The sequence below is a fragment of the Strongylocentrotus purpuratus genome, unplaced genomic scaffold (genome assembly GCF_000002235.5).
Source record: "Strongylocentrotus purpuratus isolate Spur 01 unplaced genomic scaffold, Spur_5.0 spur5_scaffold_6, whole genome shotgun sequence".
Taxonomy (NCBI): domain Eukaryota; kingdom Metazoa; phylum Echinodermata; class Echinoidea; order Camarodonta; family Strongylocentrotidae; genus Strongylocentrotus; species Strongylocentrotus purpuratus.
In genome coordinates, this window is record NW_022145612.1 from 14,822,641 (window position 1) to 14,845,161 (window position 22,521).

A 22,521-nucleotide genomic window follows, 5' to 3' on the forward strand; every position below is an offset into this window, starting at 1 on the left:
TGGTTTCCCAAGACAACAATATTTCTCCCCGGTTATGACTAATCCGGCCTTCCTCGGCTGTGATCATGAAAAAAATCTTGGTCTCTGATTTGCTTCACATTTCAAACTAGGTTAATAATTCATACAGAAAAGCTAATAGGCTTAATTATGAGCAGTATCCAGGGATGTACTGTATATCTTTCGTAATCCAGACCAAAGTATAATGTATTGAAACACATATTCTCTCTAAACAAAATGACATTATGTCGTATTAACTGATTAGATCTTTATTTTGACTGTAAGATAATTTAAAGTTTCATAACGACAGATCAATATTCTGCATTTGGAGACATCTAGTTCAAAGCAGATAATAGTGAAAATAACATAAGGATCAAGGACTGAAATGGGTTGTATGACACTTGCTCCTGCAACAATTTGCTCCACATCATAAAGTTTGTTGAAAGCCAGAAGGTCATTAAGTCTCTGTAAAGTACAGGAGTGAACACCCTTTTGACTCTCAACAGACGATAATACACATTAATTTAGTAGAAGGTGTTTTATTACCATCAATGAAGTAAATAAAACACCATTTTGTTATTCTATGGTTTAAATGGAGACACCCAAGACTACCCAATACATATATATAGCACATAATGGAGCTATTATGGTTCATGCACTCCTGTAATGGCTGTCTGCCTATAGATGATGAGGAGCGGTTATATAGAAGAAGCTGGTGGGAGCATAATGAGGTGTTTGACCAGCACGATTTGAGTCTCCCATCATGGACATAATGAATGAAACTGGGTAGGAATTAGCCCTGGGGTTAGCATTAGGTCCGGCTCCACTTCATCCTAATTCAATCAAGAACTATAGTGGCAGATGATGTATATTTGTCTTTATAATCTTGTTACGTACCGTTCTGGGAAATCTGCATTTTCTTTTCTGCTTGAAGGTGTCACACATCTTTCATCATCCTAATTGAAATTTGCATTCACATTGAAGTAAATTTTATGAAAAATATCAATTATATTCAAATTGAATATGATGTTGATTCACATGTGTTTAAAAAAAATATATCAGTTGTCATTATTGTATACACTTGGATGATGTAAACCCTACAGATATTTACACCATTGAAAGTTTTTCTTGATTTTTATTATAGTCAATTATATGCTAATATTTAACCAATTTTATAAGCATTTACCTATACACACTTACTACAGCATTAACTCACAATTCCCAAGTTCTTTACTTCGACAAAAGTACCCACTAGTTTTCACGATGGTTCAACAGGTTTCAAATATCTCTTGTCAGTAGATTAACTAAATCCATACGTTTTCACTGTCCTTACTATTTCTCTTAAGAATTGAAATGGCTTTCTAATAACAGACAATATAATCTTCTGAAATATTACACATTGTCTTTGACATATTGTGTCAAAACAAATGCATTAGTGAGGAGAAAAAGACAACCAGCTTGAAGGCAATGTGAGACAAGAGCGAGCGAGCTTCTATATTTAACCTGCCTCTCCAGTGCATGCATAATAGGAGAGCAAGGCAGCAAGCTATGAGTCATCCATGCTCTATCCGTCTCTATCCTCTTCTTTTCTTCCCTGTCCCATGTCCTTCTCTCGCTCCCTCTCTCAGCTTCCAACGTGGAAGCAGTTGTCCCACTTCAGCAGTACAATATGTTTCATCAAACCCACTTCCATGATCCAACATTCGTTTGTTGGTAGAAGTGTCAAAAGAGAGTCACAATGCATGTATGTTAGAAAAGGTGATTCTATGTTGGTAGTTTTCTTAATTACGTAAAGAGTTTTATAAAATCTTCAATTTAAAAAGAACTATCACTGCACTTATCAAGTTCAATAACAAATTCAATTGTGTGTAATAGTACATGGCTGCAACTTTCAGACAGCTTTCAAAATTCTTGTTATTTTTTTCTCCATATGTGCCATAATATGCATTAAAACAAATGAGATAGTGGGAATAGAACAACATACAATAAGATACGATAATATTTGGTTTCATTTCATCTTCTATTCCTGTCACATGCCTATAAATATGGATGAGGTGAAATGCTTTTCTGTTTTTTTTTTTCTCTCAAAGGACTGTCTCTCTTTTTTGGTTTTCTACAGGAAGGAAATTTCAAGGTCAGGAAGAACAATCGTGGAAGGAAATTCAATACCGGTATGTCATTTCAAAGACAATAAATGGGATATGAAGTTTAACTCTAAGGCTCTTAATATCAATGTTTTCCTTCCTGTTCTTACTTCCTTTCATTCTAATCAAAACTGTCCAAGTGTCCTGTCCATTGTTTGAGTGGGATCCTACTTGCAACTACAGCATTCAGCAAACCTTTTAAATTTCTCCTAATTAGAACTTATCAATACAACATGTGAGCAATTAATAATTCAAATTACATATGTATTTAGCATATTATGCAATAACCTTTCCTTTTAAAGGCATGATGATTTTATTACCTTCATCGTTCCACTCTCGGGTTTCAACAATCAAATTTGTACAATTGGTTTACATTTCGGTTCGAATGAGAATTGGAGCTAGATGTAATTTGCTATTATATCCCCAGTCTGGTTGTATTGATCATGAACATGTACCGCACTGTCAGTCTAAGCCGCAGCATGGTAATTTCAACCAATCGGTAACCTTGGGCGCCTCGATGGGCTGCCATAGTTTCACCAGAGAGAAAAGAAGGAGATGCGGCTTGTGCTAGCCTCTCTGAACAGTTTTCTTTTGAGGGAAATGAGGCCAAGGTTTAGTGGCTGTATGAAGCAATCAGATGTAAAATGACTTACCATATGCCTGGCAGAAGGGCACAAACACAATTTTGTTATTAAATTATTTTGTTTAAATATTAAAAATGTGAATATGTTAATTTGTAATGTTAAAGTAATAGTCTTTATCATTACAAAATTTGGATGATGTTCATACTGAAATGTGTTCCATAGATGCAATCAAAGAATGGTCAACATTTTAGAAAGCAAATGTGCCTCCATCACCCCCACATCCATCTGTGCCTTATTACTGAGCATGAAGTGAATTATGCAAAATCATCTGTATTAGGGTCCAATATTGATATAGATGCCAAAACATAGAGTGAGGAAATCAAAGAAAAGGCAGGTGCCAATAAATTAAAATAACATGTACACACCAATTTGATTATTTCCAGTAAATGAAAACTATAGTTCTGATATTTGTGACTTTGTTCTGTTAGATCATGATTACAGGGTGTATATTTTCCATATTTCTCATCCCACATACATGATTTAGCAGAACTGGAGATCTTACTCGTGTGTTTACAGTGAGGATATTCTCAGGTGGGCCAGACAAGATGTACTTATATTTGAGCAGGCGGAATGTTTGCAAATTTGATCAGTTTCAAGCAATTACCTGCGTCGTAAATCTGCGTGTGTCTCATCACATGAGGAATTTTGCATGTATCTCTAGGATATCCATTTTCTGTTTCCCCCTACCGACAGACATTTTGATGCAATCTAAGAGCAACATCCATGTTTTTCTCAGCCTTGCTCAATTACGTTGGCAATATTTTTTACAGATGTATTGTCTGCCAGGATCCAAAAGGCTTTCACTCCTACAATTTCACATAAATAGACGTAATGGCCTTTTGGCTGTCATTATTTGGTTTAGAAATTGCTTTCCGGGTTATGGTTATTGTAAAATAGTAATAATAAGCCAAATTCTATAAGAGTTACCAAATATAGTTAAAGACTCCTTCACATCAAGCAATGGCATGTAATTATACAAGAATGTATAAAATTTCATTTGAATGACTCTAAACATAATATTGTTGGCATTTTATAGAGATTGTGCAAAATTTCTTTTCTATTGGTTATATAAATTAGTTTACCTTTGAGATAAATTACTTTTATAGATAGACATTGCTATTGTCCTGTGCATACAATACATTATGTTTATGATGTGTTTTTTAGCATTAATATTAACCTAGAATCAGAAGAAATATGGAGTTTGAAAATATTTAATGTATTTACATAATGTGCTAACGAAACTTTCAATTTCAAAATTCCAGATCAATCAAGCAAGAATTAATGTAGGTTGATCTATAGGTTCAGTTGCAGGCAATGAATCTTTTTTTTCCCCTTTAACTAAATGAAAATATCCAGGAATTGAAGATTGATTAGCTTCATATCTGAAGAAGAAGAAGAAAAAATGGCTCCAAAATGAGAATCAGGTGGACATGACATCTTTCAATTAGGAGGTTTGTTAATTTATAGTTTCTTTGGAACTTTCAGACTGATGGCCTGTGACAGTTGTAAATATTAAATAAAAAAATCAAAATAACTCTCATCCTTTGCAGTAGATGGACATTCAAAGTGAATTTGATGCAGAATGCAGAAAGAATGTTTTCAAATATTTTACTCCAATGTTAAACACAATGCTAAACATAATGGATAAATTTAGAACATTTTTTTGAAGTTATCATAGCAATGTCCATCTGCTTATCTGAAAATGCCCCCCCCCCCCCCTTCCCTCCTACCCCGCAATATCTATAATGAAAATAATTCTTTGTTTGAAATCACTGCATTAATTGGACCGAGGAAATGTCCAATCTGCATAAAATAACTCACCATTAACGTACAGAAAGATCAATGTAGATATGGACCTTTGGAATCACAGGAAATGAATGAAATCATTGAGTAATTGATGATCCTGCAACCACGACTGATTAGATCAATTAAATGTCCGAGGCATATCCAGCACCACTGGAGTGAGATACATATAGCCGCTATTCTTGTCTGTCAGACAAAATAATGGTTTGATTTGCAACTTTTAATCTGTCGTAAGCTGTTACGTAATACTAAGGGCGAGAAGCAGTCTGTCTTTTTAATCCAATTGGGGTGACTTTTGCAGGGAAAGGGATGGAGTATTATTGGATTCACAATGAGCCTTCATGGTATAGTGCCTAACAAGGAAATTACTTTCCTTGAATATGTATTATGAGTTGGTAGTGTAACCTTCATTTGATTCTTTATCTATTTTTATCCCTGAATAATTGTATGCATTTTTGTAAACATGTTCTTTTATGGCAGGGCTTTTGTTTGATGGATAGTATTGTGTATGGATAGACAACTGATTCCTACAAACATTTGGGATTATTTACTTTTAAATTTGATTTTCCCAATGCACACACCCTGACAAGAGAAAAATAAAGAAATTATGGTTAGTATGAGAGGAGACACTACTTACATAACATGCAGACTGACTGAGATTGATGCGTCTCTCCATGAGATCTGCATGAGATCATATTTATAAGAGTCAAGCAAAGTAATAATTTTAAGTGAAGTAGACGTGATTGTAGCCCCAGACTCTGACACCATGTCAACAGACAATTAGGTCAAGCCTCTGGTGATAGACAGACATGATGGAGAGGTCGTTGAGGTAAGGTCCTTGGTTCATTTAGAATTGATTCACTGAAGTCAACATGAATCAAGAAGACATATTTTAATTTAAAATCTACAGAGGAAGACAAAAAACCTTCTCTGAGTAAATCAGTTTACTGACAAGCGTTCTCTATACAACACGTTCCATGTGGCATACAAGAGCGGACAAGATTTATGTTCTTCAACTATTGTGTTTAGAAAGAGAAACATATTTCATTTTGTTGTTTGTCAACATCAGGCTAACAAGACATGAATGCATGACATAGTCGCTTTCATATGCAAAGAAATGCTTTGGTTTCATCCGCACTCTCCTCCCTTTCAATCACCTCACATTGTTATTTAAGTGTGCATATAGAGTTTACTTCATTAGATATGAAGTAAGTCACATATCAGAAGCAGTCTCCTCTGCAGTGTCTTAACTCATTGCTTCTTCAATGGCATATTCCAGAATCTGATAATGCAAAGGCTTAATCTCAGTACTAGAAGCGGCCAATACTACAACTCTCGTAAAAAGGTGGATGATTCATAAATGTTCATCAGCATAATCTGTTTCGGTTTTCAGGGTTTTGAACACTTTTTTTGTTGTTGAATTTCAATTTTTTTTTTTTTTTTAACTGTTAACATTTTGGGTGATTTGGGGCATACAGAGTATTGGATAAATGTAGTCAGACAATGGTCAGCACTTTGGAATGTTTTTTCCAAGACAAGCAAGTATATCACATACCTGGGTAACCTGGCCCTTCTGCTGGGCGCACAGCAGATTTCTTAATTAAACTCGCCTGAACGGGAGACAAATTCTTTCACCAGACAGAAATCCCATGTCTGAGATCAATATCTACTCGTGGGCCACACGCATATGGGGGAACACGTGTCTCTGACAATGTGCTATGTTCTCCAACATTCCTCCCTGGATGGATCTACATCCTGAAAAGAGAACTTCATCACACTCGTCGTTCGTCCTTTGGCAGGTTGATCATGTGATGCAGCTGAGATACGCTGCTTGACCTAGATGAAGTCAGTCTCATGAATTTCAATTCACTCGGATCCTCAGACAAATCCCTCATGGGAAAGAAAAGAAGCCTTGTGGGAATATCCAGCACTTTGGAGAAGAACTGAGATTAAGATTCATGAAAATACGGTAAATAGGGAATGAGCACAGAGCTAGAGAGGTATACTTGATGTTCTGACATTCCACTCTGCTGTTTACTCTTCATTTTGATTAGAAGTAAAAGTATGATTCCATGTGTAATGATATGAAGGAAAAAACTAAAAACTTTTAATGTTTTCATTTTGTACTTTGCTAATGAAATAGTCACTAGTCGATATTCACAAAGCCAGTTGTTGTATTAGCCTACAAGACTTGGGTAACTTTCTTCCAAAAGAGTCAAGGAGAACATTTAATTCTCATCCAATTAGAGCTCATCTAAAAGTGTATGCTATGAAGACACTAACTCATATTCATACAACATAAACAATGAATACAAATTGAACAAAATTTGTACACCATGTAAAAATTCGAACCATTTGCCAGATCAATTTGCTTTTCCTTTCACATGGTAATGTTGAGCATCTACACATCTATCTCAACACAAAAGACCTGTCATTTTTCCCCACATCAAAATATTATTCATGAAACCTCTTGCTTCCAAATGAGTGATACTTGATGTTTTGAACCATTGAAATTGATACATGGCATTGTTGTTGCTATTATTGATGCATTAAGTCCCTGGAGCCTGTTCAAGTATGGTGTGAAAATGATGACTGGTAATTAGAATGATGCAATATGCAGAAGATGACTGATGTTACCCTGGAGCCGGGGCCCTTGTTTTAATCTTTGCCATCTAAATCTCTCCAATTGTGAGAATGATTGTGGGGGAGGGGGTGTAGTGGGAGGGGGTACTAGGGAAAGAAAATCCCTTTTCCATGGGAATACTACCATGCCCTCACATGGCTCCAAATAGGGGAGGGAGGGGGTCACAAGCAGTATTTTATTTACCCGTAAAAAGGGCTGCTTTCAAGTTGGGTGCCATAGCCTTTTCAGCTCCTTAATTGACTTACATGTATAGATGTAAAATGATGTAAGATCTAGACTCACTCTGTACAGATGAAAATAACAATATTGAACTGTTATGAATACTAGGAGAGTGGGTGGCAAAGGGTAAGCTTATTGTTGCAGCATCATGATCAATACTAAATTTTGGACCTTAAATGCCTCATGTAAAGATACCAAACCCATTATGTAGATATATTCCGAATGTAGGATTATCATGCATTACTACTTCACATTGCCCATTCGTCATGCCACTGTATAGTGTGACAGCCATCTCATTACTTTCCAGAGGGGCCCTGGGAAAACAGCAATATCATCTGCTGAAAGCTGAAGGGGTTAACTCCATCATATTGCATTGAGTAAATGCCTTTTCTGACTTTTAGCAGACAATTTTTTCCGCCCCTTTGAAATGTCAAGCTCTCATTTTTTGAATTCTGCCAGCTTCTATTCTCTCCTCCCACACTTTTATAAACTTCTATTTCTCAGAAGGTCTCTTCCTTTCTCACAATTATGTATTGTTTGTTATTTTTTTATCTATATATAGAGTTAGCTACATACACATCATTTTACCTTTGTTTCTTTTTATTCGTCTTTCAAATTGTGCACTTTAAAAGCTGAACATAGAAAAGAAATGAAAGACTTAAATTGAATAACTTGAACTTCTCCTAAAACCAGCTCATACGGTAATACTTTTGTTATGAGTAGTAATATGAGATAAAAAGTCAGCAGAGGTATTTATATCTCAGATTTATACGCCTACACAACAACAACATTTAAAAAGAACCCCCCCCCCCCCCCTAAAACTGCTTTGGCTCGATTATTAACAAACCTTCTATTTTTAAGGATTTCTATCATTCATTTATGAATTCAGATTAAGTCTACATACAACTTTGATGAATCACATAAATACTACCAGGATTCCGGATTAGAAACACCAAATGCTGCACCTGTTCCCAAGTCCCATCCTCTGAATTCTATCTTTGGGTTTCCTACTATTAGGAAGACATTAACTCCTTATGACAGATGGTGGAGTTAAAACACGGGTCCAGAGACGATGATGATGGAGGAATCCATTCGACTGCCCCGACATCCATGAAACCATGAATAAATTAAATGGAAAGGCTATAATCATTCAGTTGGAATCTATAGGATGCTAATTTTAGATAACCTCGGAGAAAAAGAGGCCAGGCAACTCTCTAGAAATTGCTCACAGGAAATTCATTGTACAGGTGAAATCAGAAGGAGGCAGATCATTTGGTTGGGGATATATTTCAAACTTATTTTTTGTAACACATAATATATGGGAATTTGACATTTGTGATATTAATAAAGTTAGTTATTGAAGTTGAGGCTAGTATTATTATTTTCTTGTGAATAATTTCTGTAAAAAAAGATCATAAATGAGATGTCATCTGAAATTTACTTTGTTTTTTTACTTTATTCTTCCTCAAGAAGATTGATCGTAATGTTTGGTAATTATTTTAAGAGCCAGAAGGCATTAAGTCATCCTACAAAAATATAATTTAACGCCACCCTGGCTCTCTGCAGATACACACCAAATTACATTATACTGTATGTATATTCCTGACTACTGGTGTGCTGTACATATCAACAAACAGCACCAAACTAATTGATTGATAGATTAGATAGAGCCTCATACACACTTGGTTGCGCAGTAAGCTGATAATAGAAAATGGCATCATCCTGATTCTATGGTGGTGTATAAATCTTCATGGACATCCTAGGTTGCGTTTATCTAGCAAATTTTTGGCTAGAATCAGGTTTCTCAAACGTCTTTCAGGCAAATTTAGAAGTAGATAAACGCAAAGCCTTTTTCAAACGTCTTTAGATATGGGCATATCTAAAGACGCAAAAAGGTGCGTTTTGAATGTGACATACAGTCAGAATCACGTTTCTGAGAGATCGATAAACGCAAAGCTGTTTTGAACCTCACATACAAATATGACCACCCAGGTGTTGTGTACAAGCATACGTGTAAAGTTGACCCACGAGAAACTGTCTGCTTCCCGGGTCAAAACAGCTGGGCAGACACAAGGCCTTTATTTTGAATCGTGAAGGGTCGATAAACGCGACATCCCGCAAATCACGATCGTATAGTGGGGTACGATAGTGGGGTTCGATAGTGGGGTACGATATGTACATATCTAGTGGCAAGCCTAGATAAACGCGCTCCATGATGGATAAATCCCTAATTGGATAAAACAAGCTTCCAATGCAAAAGTGGATGTTTGACAAGATGTAATTGGATGTGTCAAATATCACTGGTCTGCTGGGAGAGAATCACAACTTTAGTGGTTTAATAATGATATACCACTTTTCAGTCATGGCAAACTTACACTAGGGCTTCATCTTCTCATATATCATAGAGGATGCATGCTGTCACATTCCTCCACTTTTTCCTCTCTCTCTCTAATGTGATAGTTCACATATCATAACAAGTTGCAAATATATAAATCACAACAAATATCAACAGGAAGGAATTTCAAACTGTTTCCCCCCAGGAAATTGCTTTCAATACTACATTGGTAGAGGAATTATTTAATGTTTAAACAGAAATTAAAGTATTAAAACTGTGCATGTATTCAATTCTGTAATGAGCATCCTGGAAAATCTAAAGCAAAAAGTTAGCATATATAATGTTATAAGTTGAATAATAAATCTACATCCTTGAATATATTTTGTCGTTGCAAATCCATATAGAAAATTTGACTATAAAATGGCTTTAAATTATCTAAAACTGCATTTCAAATTATTTTAAAAAACGTATGTGTTTGCTCTTCTCATATATATCTCTGTGGGTAACACTGAATTGAGTTTATATCATTGCCCAAATTGAATACCTAAAAAGTCATGAATGCATAGTTCTGATTATCTCTTGCTCTGTATGTATATAGGCCTAAGTGCATAATGTTGTTTTTATATTCAATGTATTCTTATCTCATCCCTGGAAATGTTGAAGAAGAACCACCAGCTGATATGTTTACCATGTTTAAACAAATGAAATATGAAGAAGACAAAAATAAATATTGCTCTGCAGACAACTAAATTTTCTCACTCCCCTAAGATGTACCATGCTCCAGTTCCTGAAAACATAGTAAAAACAAAGTATGCATTGCCCGAGACTATATACATTGCTGTCAACTCAATGCCATACTGCAGGAAGTCATGTATAGGAAAAATAACAAGCAAGAAGGATCGAGAATGTGATTAAATATCTAGTTCAAGTACAAGCCGATGGCACTGCAAGCAACAGTCACATACAAAAAACTTGAGAAATTATAGAAGATGTACTGGTATACTGATTCAAGGTTTCACAGCATCTGCTTGGTGTCTTCATAACACAGATTTGTTATTTGCTCTGACACTTTCCTTTGCACCTGCGAGGCTTGGGCGGCCATTGATAGGTAGGGAGAACAGCGGTGGGGAAGCCCATGGATTAAACAGTGGGTACTTGATGTCCTATTTAAATTTCACTTTTAATCAGGGGATTAGAAAGGCAAGAGTGTAGGTCGCCATTTGCAATCTTTTCGGGGAGCTTCCCCCTTGCACTTTTTTTAAAAACTTTGTTCTTTCATGCCTGTTAATCTAATAAATTATGTCAGGAAATGTTGCTTTCTATATGGTGTTTGCATATCACAAATGTTAGATAAGAATCTAATTCATGAGCTAGTGTATCAGTCCACCATCCTACCAGGCTACAACCCTCCATCCTCTACCCTTCCCCCTCCTCCTAAGCAATTGCCCTGCCTCATTATTCCACAGCTCTCTTTCCATCAGGCATATTTACACCACTCAAATAAATGGATGCCTTGGGAGTGCCCCTGTCTCTACCACCGTGGATGCCTGACTATGCCACAGAGTGAGAGAGAGAAGACCAGAATGCTTGACATAATTCAATTTGCTGACAGAGGGAGGAGGGACGACTTTATAAGGCGGCCATCTTGATCATTATCACAACCAAAAATAAACTTGGTCTTGTATCTATGTTCCTACTGTGATTGTACATCTTTTGAAGATGAAATCACTTGCCCTGAGGCCGAGACAATATAGGTATGATCAAGAATGGAAAATGATCTGAATAATTGACATAGTTTTGTTAAAGACACTCATTGTCTATTGTTTTTGAGAAATTTCCAGTATGTTTATGGATCAAATGAAGACTATAAATGGTATGAAATACTTAAACCTTCAAATTAGAGAAAAGGTTTCGCATTCATTTAGAATGTATTGAGAGGAATTAGTGCTAAATCAACATGACTTAATGTTGAAATTTTTATTTTTTATTTCTACTTTAATCACTTTTGTAGTGATTGTGTTTTAAAGGAACCCTTACAAAAAAGCTTGAACAGGTATGGAATGTTTATCTATTTACTTAATTTTCAATGACACTTCATTTCAGATACATATAAAATCTAAAATCTAAGAAAATATCAGAATTGTGTTAACCAATATACAACCAGCCATAAGGCATAGTAGATTACACATAGGGAGTCTATACAATAAATCATTAGCTCCATTTGGGCATTTTATCACACCAGTCAAATCCATGATTAACAAAGAGCTCTTGCTTCTGCAACAAGTCGGTAAAAACTCTATAATTTAATGCAGAGTACCAGCGAGCTAGCGCAAGGGAGTTAGAGTTGCTAGGCTACTGCCATTCTACATTCCGCCCCCTGTCTGATGCCCGAATGTCATGGCGGAATTTTCTAATGAGTGCTACACAACTTGACTTATATCACATGCCCATCCAGTATGGAAGAAAACCAGCAAGGACATATGCATGCAACTAAGTATTTGCTTTAGGCATTTTTCTCTCTAGTTGAATCAACAACCCTTGTGAAGATGATGCTTTTCTAGATAAAGTTCCAGACAGAGCGTCGGTAGGTGAAAAGTATGCACTGCGGCATGATTCATCTATACGACTAGTGTTTTCCATCTTTTTCGTGAAAAACACTTAACCCCCACGACTATTTACCTTGATGTTCCTCCCATCTGGCTTTACTGCTTTCTCTTATAACATCCTCATACTTAAATATCTCTCTCCCCCTCTCTTTTACCCCCCCCCCCTCTCTTTACCCCCCCCCCCCCCCCCTCTCTCTCTCTCTCTCTCTCTTTGAATGACGTATTTGCTATACCATATTTATTTCATTTGACATTTCGCTATTTTATAGAAGGCCCTCACTTGAATTTATGTTTTAATCAAGTCCCCTTGTTTATTCTGTTACCTCATCATATTACAAGAATAACCCAACAAGGTGACAATCGACAGAATTAAATATTACACTTGGACTATACTGTCAAAACCTTCAACTGGACACATGCAACTTATCTCTACCCATTCCTATTTTTCTCTCTCTTTCTGTTTTGCAATCTCTCCCTACATGTATGCGCCCACACATTACCCACCCTCGTGCCCACACAAATTAAGCATATTCATCAATTATCCACCAAGCCATATAACCATCGGTATTATTATTATTGTAAAAGGGGGCATTTATAGATCAACATTTATCTGTATAAAAGCTATTCACAGCCCCAGTAATATTATTGACTGACTCTATTGATTAATATATCTCACAGCAGAATTTACTAGAGTAAATGCATCCTTAAAATACAGACTGTTAGCTGTAATGGGCAGAGGAGTTCATTAGTTCTAGGATCAATAATGTTAATTATTGTTGGGCCATGAGAATACTGTTGACATCTGGGTGATTAAATCATCATTATACCATATTCATTGCCAGAAGGGTGTTAACTCTGTGTTAACGTATACAAGTTATTCCCTTGTGGCTTTGAAAAGACAACATATGTCTTTCGCCTTCTCCCTTGACCCACTCTTAGAGCAGATTAATGTTTTAATCAGAGCTTAATTCATCCATAGCTCCAGCCTTAAATATGGCTTTCAGTTGAAGGACATGTGTTCATCAGTCATTGTCAATGTGGATTCATATGGATCTAATATACAAAACGTACATCTTATGAACTGAGAGTAATATCATTTTAGAAATTACAAACAGGCTATGTATAAAGCAAAGTTTCCCTGTTCAATGATTTTAGAAAATTTGTGAAAATGCTTCATAATTTTACTATGAAGTTAAAAGCAAAAATGATTTATAAATGGAGATAATAAATTGCAATATCTGTGGATGTGAATGGGGAGTAAGTGTATCTTTCATTGTTGATATGAATTAATGTTTAATGATAAGGATATGCTGAATTTATATAGCACAACTTATTTATATAAAAACTACTTGAATGCCTAGGAAATATTAAAAAGGAAAACTTACAGGTAACTATAACTGTTAACGGTTGGTTTCTGCTGGTAGAGCAGAGAGATTATCTAAACTTGCAAATATTTATCCCTTATCCTTCCTCCCCTGCTTCAACGTGACTTTGCATGTCTGATGAAGGAAAGCTGCTGAGATGAATACATTACTTTCCATTTAATAGAATCACCAACATCCCGAGGAGATGTCAAAACATCCACTCCATTTGTCATCTAAAAGACAAAATTGTACACACTTGAGCAAATTTCTCTAGAATGTACAAGCAAATATAAGGTTAAATTTGAGGTTTCAGATTTAAGAATAATTAATATTGTGCGCTGTAACACTGAGATTACAAGCAACTGTAATGAAATTTGATAAAACTATAGTTCATTGCAAAGTTTATATCTATCTTGCATGCCCATTTTCTGTATCATGCGATTCCACTCTCATTTGAATACATCATATCTTTAAGGATAGAGTAAGTGTACAGGTACCACTTTATTTTGTCTTTTAGTTTTTACAGTTATACTTCAAGGATAATCAGTGTACTTTCTCCACAAAAATCTTCCTGTTGCTTTCCATTCTGTTACCCCCATTTTTTTTTTAAAGCCAGTCACTATGACAACAGTTCAACCCTCTTGATCCCTCTCTAATCTTGCCAGTCCCAATAAAATTGTATGCTGCAAGATTTATAATACGGGAGTGTCGTGGTCGAGTGGTTTAAGGCGCTTGACTGTAGATGCGAGGGTCGAGGGTTCGGGTCCCGACACGGCACTAATATCCTTTGGCAAGATATTTACCTGCACTTGCTACTCTCCACCCAGGTGTTAAATGGGTACCCGGTAGGATGCGAACGTTCATGTGGTTGAACGAGCAAGTGTGCGCCTGTAAAATGGCGACTGGCTAGCATGCTCCCCAGGGAGTGGAAAATGTGCACACATTGTGTGCGGGTAAGCCTGAATCCGATGACCGGGGTAATAATATATCTGTAAAGCGTTTAGGCACATCGTTGGATCGGTGTATTGAGCGCTATATAAAAAACGGATTATTATTATTATTATTATGGGCTCCATGAACTCCATAAACTAGAAGTTTATATATGACATTAATCTCACATCACAATAAGGGTATTCTTGGCAGCATGCATGTCTTTGCTGTCATATATTCATGTAACTGGCATATATACTGGATTTGTCATTCAAGTCATGTTTGTGGTGATAAGAAAGTGTTACCATAGTAACAATATCACGCTACCTCATTTCCTCCTTCTAACAATAACAAATATGAGCTTTAAAACTGTCTGCTTCCTGAAGGGGATGAGACTGATTTTTAGTTTTGAATCAATTTAGATTTATAAAATGTTTTATCTAATTGAGAAACTATAAGCTCTCTTAGCTGGCGACTTCTAAAAGTGACAGTGAGTAATAATGGAATGTTATGACTTTATTAAATTGGCTCCAAGGCATTCATTATTAAAGTCTGAAATTCTTTGAAAACATTTCCAGGCAGCCAACAGAATTATTTTCTCTTCCCAGTAGAGAAATGATTATGTCAGGGAGATAACAGCTTCAGAAACACATCAATACAAAAATTAAAAATTACTATACTATTGGAAGTACATTGAGAAATATTCACTTTTTTACATTATACATAATGTAACAAACCTGTTTAGTGCTTTAAATGAATTCAAGACAAACCTTATGATCATAACGAAACTGAACTCAGTGTCAAGTATGACATTACACTCCTGTCAATTCAACCCATGACTCACAAGAAAACAAGGACGAACGGTTCCATGTCAGCAATGTTAAACTTGAAAAGAATCATGCACGACTACTTGACACCAACTTTCAGCTAAATTGGATATTGCCAAACAGCAAAGAGAGGAAGTATTAATTAAAGACATAATTAATACCGCTCCTTGAATATCAGTAATTACATGCAATTGGGATACCCCAGGAAGTCTAAATAAGCAAACTACTAAATGTGGTGATCTCTCTATTGTAAAATATTCTATGCTAAGAATTTGGAGAACAATTTCGGGGTTTGTTTATTTTCAAATTGAATTGAATACAAAATAGTTATATCAGGACAGATCTTTTGTTTTGTCATGTTTTTAAGGATTTTCATTTTTTTCATGGCCAAATATTGTCCTATAAGTTGGCTCCTCTGCATATTCAAGGAAAACAGACACGGCACGTCAAGAACACTATTAAATTGTATAATTACAGATCATTTTCATACTTGTCTTTTAAAAATCATGTTCATTTTCAACATTTGTTACAACTTTTTAAGAACCTTATATTTCAAATGTATTTCAAACGTATAATGCCGGGTTGGTAAGAGTCAAAGAAATTATGGCTTTCCTTAATGAAATGTGGCAAGAAAATAACACTTTGATGAATTATAAAAATGGGTGATTGTATAGGTTCATTGGCAGATCATATACCATCATTTTTTTTTCATTGACTGTGATTTTGCAATGTTACCACTAACACTTTTCTGCAGAGAGCCAGAAGGGCAAGTTAACATCCTTTTGGCTCTAATTACACATGTCAACCAAAATATTTGGCATCCCTTGCAATATAGAATGTCAAGTTCAATGTTCATTAATACTATGTCATCATAGGGTGAACAGAAGGACTTTCGTTCGTCTTGGTGCCCTTGTGAACTACAGTGATGACAGTGGGAGGGAAATAAGACAGCTATGAATAGATCAGAGCATGGAGGAGAAAAATAACAAACAAATGGAGCAAACAGGATAGCTTTTAATCTGGGCATCCGTCAATGCCCTGATATTACCTCTACCTAGACCTCGAGCCCCCTGACGTCCGCAGTGTAGTATGGTAACTTGGAAATGCCAAACATGAATCTTTAACAGATTATTCTGGATGTATGTGGCATTACTGCACAGGCCTAGCTTACATCACTACTGGATAGATGAATTACATGGATGCAAAAACTAAAGGGTGAACGTCATGAAATAAAGATGATTCTCCTGTACGTGTTAAATATTCCAAGTTATCCATAAACATTGTTTCACACGAATCGTAGAGGATCAAAATCTTTTGTTTGTAAGAATCAAAGCTTCAGGAATTAAGGATTAGCAGACTACGTCATGCAGGTTGCTTAAAATCTTTTAACAACGTAGTCTTTTTATTTGAATTCTTAATGAAGCAGCTAGTGTTCGTATGGAATGCTTATACATGTATGCTGTACGCATCCTTCCTTCTCCTACAACCTTACAATCATTTCATACAATTATATAAAGCTTATATTTATATATATACATATAATGATTAAAACAGTTGATCCAAAAACTCCTTCTTCACTATTACAGGCTTCAATTTATTTTGTCAGATGAAAAAAATGGAAATAAATTGAAACCAGTGAAATATTAGAATTGAACCCAAAAGGATTTATATTTTAACTGTTTTGATCATTATAGAGTGTGAGTACACACTCATACATCATCTGATGATCAAATATTGTCCAACTGTCTGTACCAAGAAACATTATGCATGTTTAATATGATAATGAATTTCAACTATTCTTTACATGTTTTAAATGCTATGTAGCATTCCAAATAATCCTCTTCTTCCCCCTTCCCAATATTTTATGTTCATTGATTCACTCCCCTGTCTGTTAATCTCTCTCTTTCCCTCCACAGATCTCATCCATATTCAAGCTCATCGAAGCCTTGGACTTTAGTTCACATATAACATTGTTACTAAGTAAGTAAAGCAGCCTTCCTCCCTCCATATTCTCAACACATTAATGCATGTCAGCCCAGTAGATCGAGACCAATCAATCGATTCAGAGTAATGTAGCAGAGCCAGGTTTCATCACTTCTTCATCAGTAAATGTGTGCTGAATTAGTACTACAGGTTAGATGAGATGGAGCATGTGGTTCAGCCAAGGCTGTGCTTACAAATACAGAGAAAGGGAGGCTTGTATGTCTGGCCTACAGGTTAACAGCCTCCCCCCTCCCCCCCCCCCCCCCCCCCCTTGGAGCATGAGCAGAAAATTGTATTTACACAATCACAAAAAAAGGTATGGTATACAGGTGAACAGATAGAAGACACCCCTCTTTTTGCACTTTCTGCATAATTTCTAATCCAGAGCAAGAATTTACAACAATCTGGATAAAAAGATATGAAATAAAATATCACTACAAGGAGACACTTAAGTGCTAGGCCTATAGGTTAATAGGAACCCCCCCCCCCCCCAACCCCCTTTTTTTTCTCACTCTCTCCGACTTAGTCTGAAAATTTTCAGCTTTGACTGCCAATAAAAATGATGAAGAAAGGTTTGGCATTCAGATGACCATTAGACCCCCACCCCCAACCTGGTCCCCAGTATATCCAGCATAGACTGCTGAACACACCTAAAAACTCATGTTAAATGACACCCCTCCCCCCCCCCCCCCACACACACACACCCTAACATGACCTCAACATGTTATTCCCAACATACTAGTACTAGTTACTGCATCGAAATTACCTGTAACGTACCTTTTAAAAATGGAAATAAATTCAGCTGACCTTATTGATATCGATCTCATATACATGATTTACAAAATATACTATGTATATATGGTAAGGTAATTAAGTTACCCCTTGACAAAATCTAGAATTTTTTACCATGATATGAGACATGGTTGATGGTTGATGGTTGATATTCGTTATGTATATCTTATTATGAAATATTGTATGATATTCATTGGAACATGTGTTCAAATATGTTATCTTGAGATTGATTTTCAATAAATGGCCTGTTGGAGGGTCCAAAAAATGGAAGAAAAAAAAAAAAATGATATGAGACATACGTCAGTGGTTTCATTTTCAAATCCTCAAGAAATATGAGATGGGTTTGTTTCTTCCCATACACCTACGCTATTCTAAGGTGGTGGGAAAACAAGACATAAACATTGAAAAATACCTTCCTGATGACGCACAAAGTTTGAGAAAAACTGTGGTAGCTTTCGAGATAGAGAAGTAAACAAAGTGAATGAATACTTAGAAGAATGCAGACAAAATATTCCCTCAATATCACACTTGAACATATACCATCTTTAAAATATTATAGTCTTTCTCTCTCTCTCTCTCTCTCTCTCTCTCTCTCTTTCGATCTTGCTCTTTCTCTCTTGTAATTATAGCATTTACATTTGTTCTGCTGTAACCTGGATATTTTCTAGTTCATGTTATGACATTTAATAAAGAACCTTTCAACAAACCTTTATGTGGACATACCTGTTTTCTAGCTTGAAATAACAAACATTATTTTCATGGTATGTAAAATGATACTTTTTGTTGTACAACCATGTTTTTTTTAAATATAGCGCAATTATAAGTGAAATAAAATATCTACTTCACAGAAAAAGTATATTAGACAAATGCATCTGTTGGTTTGCGTAAAACTAATTAAAAATTAAATTTCTGAGGTACATTTATTGGAAATCAGTCCTTATCATGATTGGAAGCAAAATTGCATGTAGTTACAATAAGGGTATTCCTTTCATAACAGGATATCTATCATATTTCAAGATGATCTGAATAAAAACAAAATTCTTCCTTTTTTTATAAAGATATATATCGATCTCTCCCTCACTAAGCATTTATTTTCTGTATCAAAACTTGTCAAAGTTTACGTTCTTGCATTCCAAGCGAAACTAAAAACTGCTACTTTCATGATTATGTCAGAAAATATAATATATGGGGATCTTTTTTATCCAAGTCATCCCTTTAAAACATCTTTTATCTTATCTCAGAAAGAAAGTGATTCGATCCAAGCATGTTGGCCACCTGCCTCTAGTTTCATTTCATCTTTATGATCATAATGTAGAGAAATGAAAGTGTGGGAAAATGTTGTGATCAACTGCTAGACTGCGTGTTGGTGATCCATGATCGATAGACAGATTTATATTGCCTGCTGGTTACCATGGCAGTGTTCCACCTTCTTATACGCTGTCAAAGTAAATATTGAATAAGAAAATATAGAGATGCGTCTCCACAGTTTGTTTTGCCTCATTTTGGGGGGTTCTTATTTGTGTTATTTTGACTTTTTAGTATTGTGTGTATTTTGGAACTTGCCTTACAAGTTTTAGCAATCATTTGTTTGGTTTCCATTACCGGTAATCACATATATGTGTGTATACAGATTCTGTGTATTTTACACTCTATATAACATTGTAATTGTTTTGTATGATTGATAAAATTAATAAATGAGACCTATACATACAAACCATTTGCTGCATATTTTCAATATTTTAATGCAATTCTTTAAAAACAAAACTGCCATCATCCCCACCTCTCAATATAAATATATGTTATAACCTCCCTTTGACCTTGAAATGCTGGACTGCAAGGGAAGGGAGGTTCACTGTGTATATGAGAAACAATTTTTTTGTCAGTAATTGGAACAACACTGCTAAGTTGTTCACTTAAGAGAGGTCAGACAATGTCAAAGTACCTGGAAGGAGTGAAGACATATGATATCATCGACATTGACAGAGGGAGCGAGATGGTTCATGCTCTAAGAATGCAAGTAACAAACAGGTCTCTCTCAACAAAAGAGGCCCACAAAGGGACCCTTAGCAGTTTAGAGAACCCCCCTTTCTTAAAAGATTTTCCTGAATAGTTACACAGAAGCACCTGTCCATTGTTATTTAGGTTAAGGTATATAGGATTACCCGTTTTTATCAATGGCTAAAAGGGAAATTTATGATGAAATCCTTTCCTAGACATATCGAATTAAGGGTTGCTGAAGCACTTTGTCAATGAAGGAAGCAGAGTGAAATTGTTCAATGTTTAAGAGTACTCCATTCAGAGGACTCAATTACTGTGCACTAGCTGCTCCCTGTTTATGATGGAAAAAAGAACTTTCAAGAAGTAATTTTTCTGTGGCACACTCAATGACCTACACTGAAATGAGAAGAACTAAGACTTAGCATATCAAGATTTTCACTTAAAGGTCAGACTAAATTCTAGAGTAAGCTGTAAAAAATAATTATATTCCACAAATTTCTATTACCAAATTGTGATTTAGGCTATTTACCTCATGAAAAATAAAGTCCCCCCCTCCAAAAAAAAAAAAAAAAAAAAAAACACCAATGCTGCACCTGGTGATGATCATGATAAACACAATCCTCTTTGACACTGATAAAAGTTCTCAAATTTTGTATGAACGTAAGAAGCTGATTAGCTGTGTAAATAAAGGAGTTCATTCACACTTGATAATCAAAGAAATGATCCTCCATTCTTTATCTTCATCCAATCATGAAATGCTTGATAAAAAGAGATTGCTCTCCTCATCTTCTTGGATGCATGCCCCTTCAAGAGGAGATGTAGGACAACTCAATTTATTCAGTATAATTGATACTCAACGTGACATGGATATGGTATGTCATTGCTAGGCAAGCTACAGAGGGGTGATGACCGTTCGTTGACCAGAAAGGTCAGAGAAAGAAAACTGGAAGTAACCAACCTATACTCATGTTTCAACTTTCAAGGAGAAGAGAGATGTCTTTGAGCCCTGTAAAAAGTTGCTGAATTTGTGATATTGAACTTACAGGCCTACTGGCTTAATCAGGAATGATTCCCAGGATTTGTAATTTTTGTTTCTTTAGTTTCTTTGCTGTATACTTCAAGTTAACAAAGTGCACTTCAGTTGTACCACCCACCCCCCCCTCCCCCCCCCCAAAAAAACCCACAGCAACAGTTGAATGATGTTAATTAAACCCCAAAATGAAGAAATGCAGGTTCATCTAGTCTATATGAGTAGTAGCTAGAGACTTGTAAGTCACTTGCACAAAGCAAAATCATCTCTAACATTCTCAAACTTGACCTTTCCTTGGTTGACAGTGCGTCTCAGTATTGGTTTGTAGTAATGGTCATACCAGTTATATCGTTTAATAGGTTAATAGCTAGTACACTTTTAGTTTACTTTAAAATCACTATTTTAAAAATATCAAATTAAGTTCAAACTTTATCTTACCATTAAATATAAACCAGAAAATTTACAAGAAATATTTTCAATACAAACTATATATTTAAGTAAAAGAAATCCACTTACCACATCGTCTGCCATTCTGTTTTCCATTCTCCACAACAGCTGGCTGAGCCTGATCCAAGCCTCCGTTACCAATGCATTCCTCCTGGACATCACCTGCTCCTCCTCCTACATAGCCATCCTCCACATCTACATCAGCCATCAACACATCCTCATCACCGTGTCCATCACCATGTCCGTCACCATGTCCTTCCCCATCACCAAGTCCGTTCCCAGCATCGGTCGCAACTTTACCGTCGATACCAGCGCTACGGAAGCTATCTTCCTCCATGACGCCGCCGCCAACAGCATCCCTTGTCTCTCCGGAAGTCATCGTCTTCTCCATCTCTCCACCGGTCTCTACCTTGCCTGTGGTGCCTTCCGAGTAGACTTTCTCATTGCTGTTCACCTCGTATGGGTTTGAGAAGGGATCGGGGGAGAGGATACCAGTCTCTGCTGGGTTATCCATCATAGGATATTGTCTGTCTGCCTGTCAGCTTCGGAGCGTCTGATGGATGCAGCAGAGAGGGGACGGGATAGGTTTGGTAAAAACTCTTCACTCGAGCGTTGCGCACTTCTGGAAAAGTAATCAGTGCACAGAGGAGTAACAATTAGCCATGGTAGAAAGATTATAAGCAATTGTGTATGCAATTATGTGCTGTGCCGTTTAGAGAAATGCTACAGAGAATGATTACCGTATTGTGATAGACTAG

General features: G+C 36.1%; 1 protein-coding gene across 9 annotated transcripts in view; it reads right to left on the reverse strand.

Moving 5' to 3' along the window:
- Nucleotides 1-22,302, reverse strand: part of LOC583995 (microtubule-associated protein 4) — a 54,450-nt gene extending 32,148 nt beyond the window's left edge. For all 9 annotated transcript variants that reach the window (XM_030972347.1, XM_030972346.1, XM_030972344.1 and 6 more), the window contains exon 1: nucleotides 21,833-22,302. In XM_030972347.1, coding sequence (XP_030828207.1) covers nucleotides 21,833-22,280 — 448 coding nt within the window. In that variant the 5' untranslated portion in view covers nucleotides 22,281-22,302. The remainder of the gene's footprint in view (nucleotides 1-21,832) is intronic.
- Between the last annotated feature and the right edge of the window lie 219 nt (nucleotides 22,303-22,521).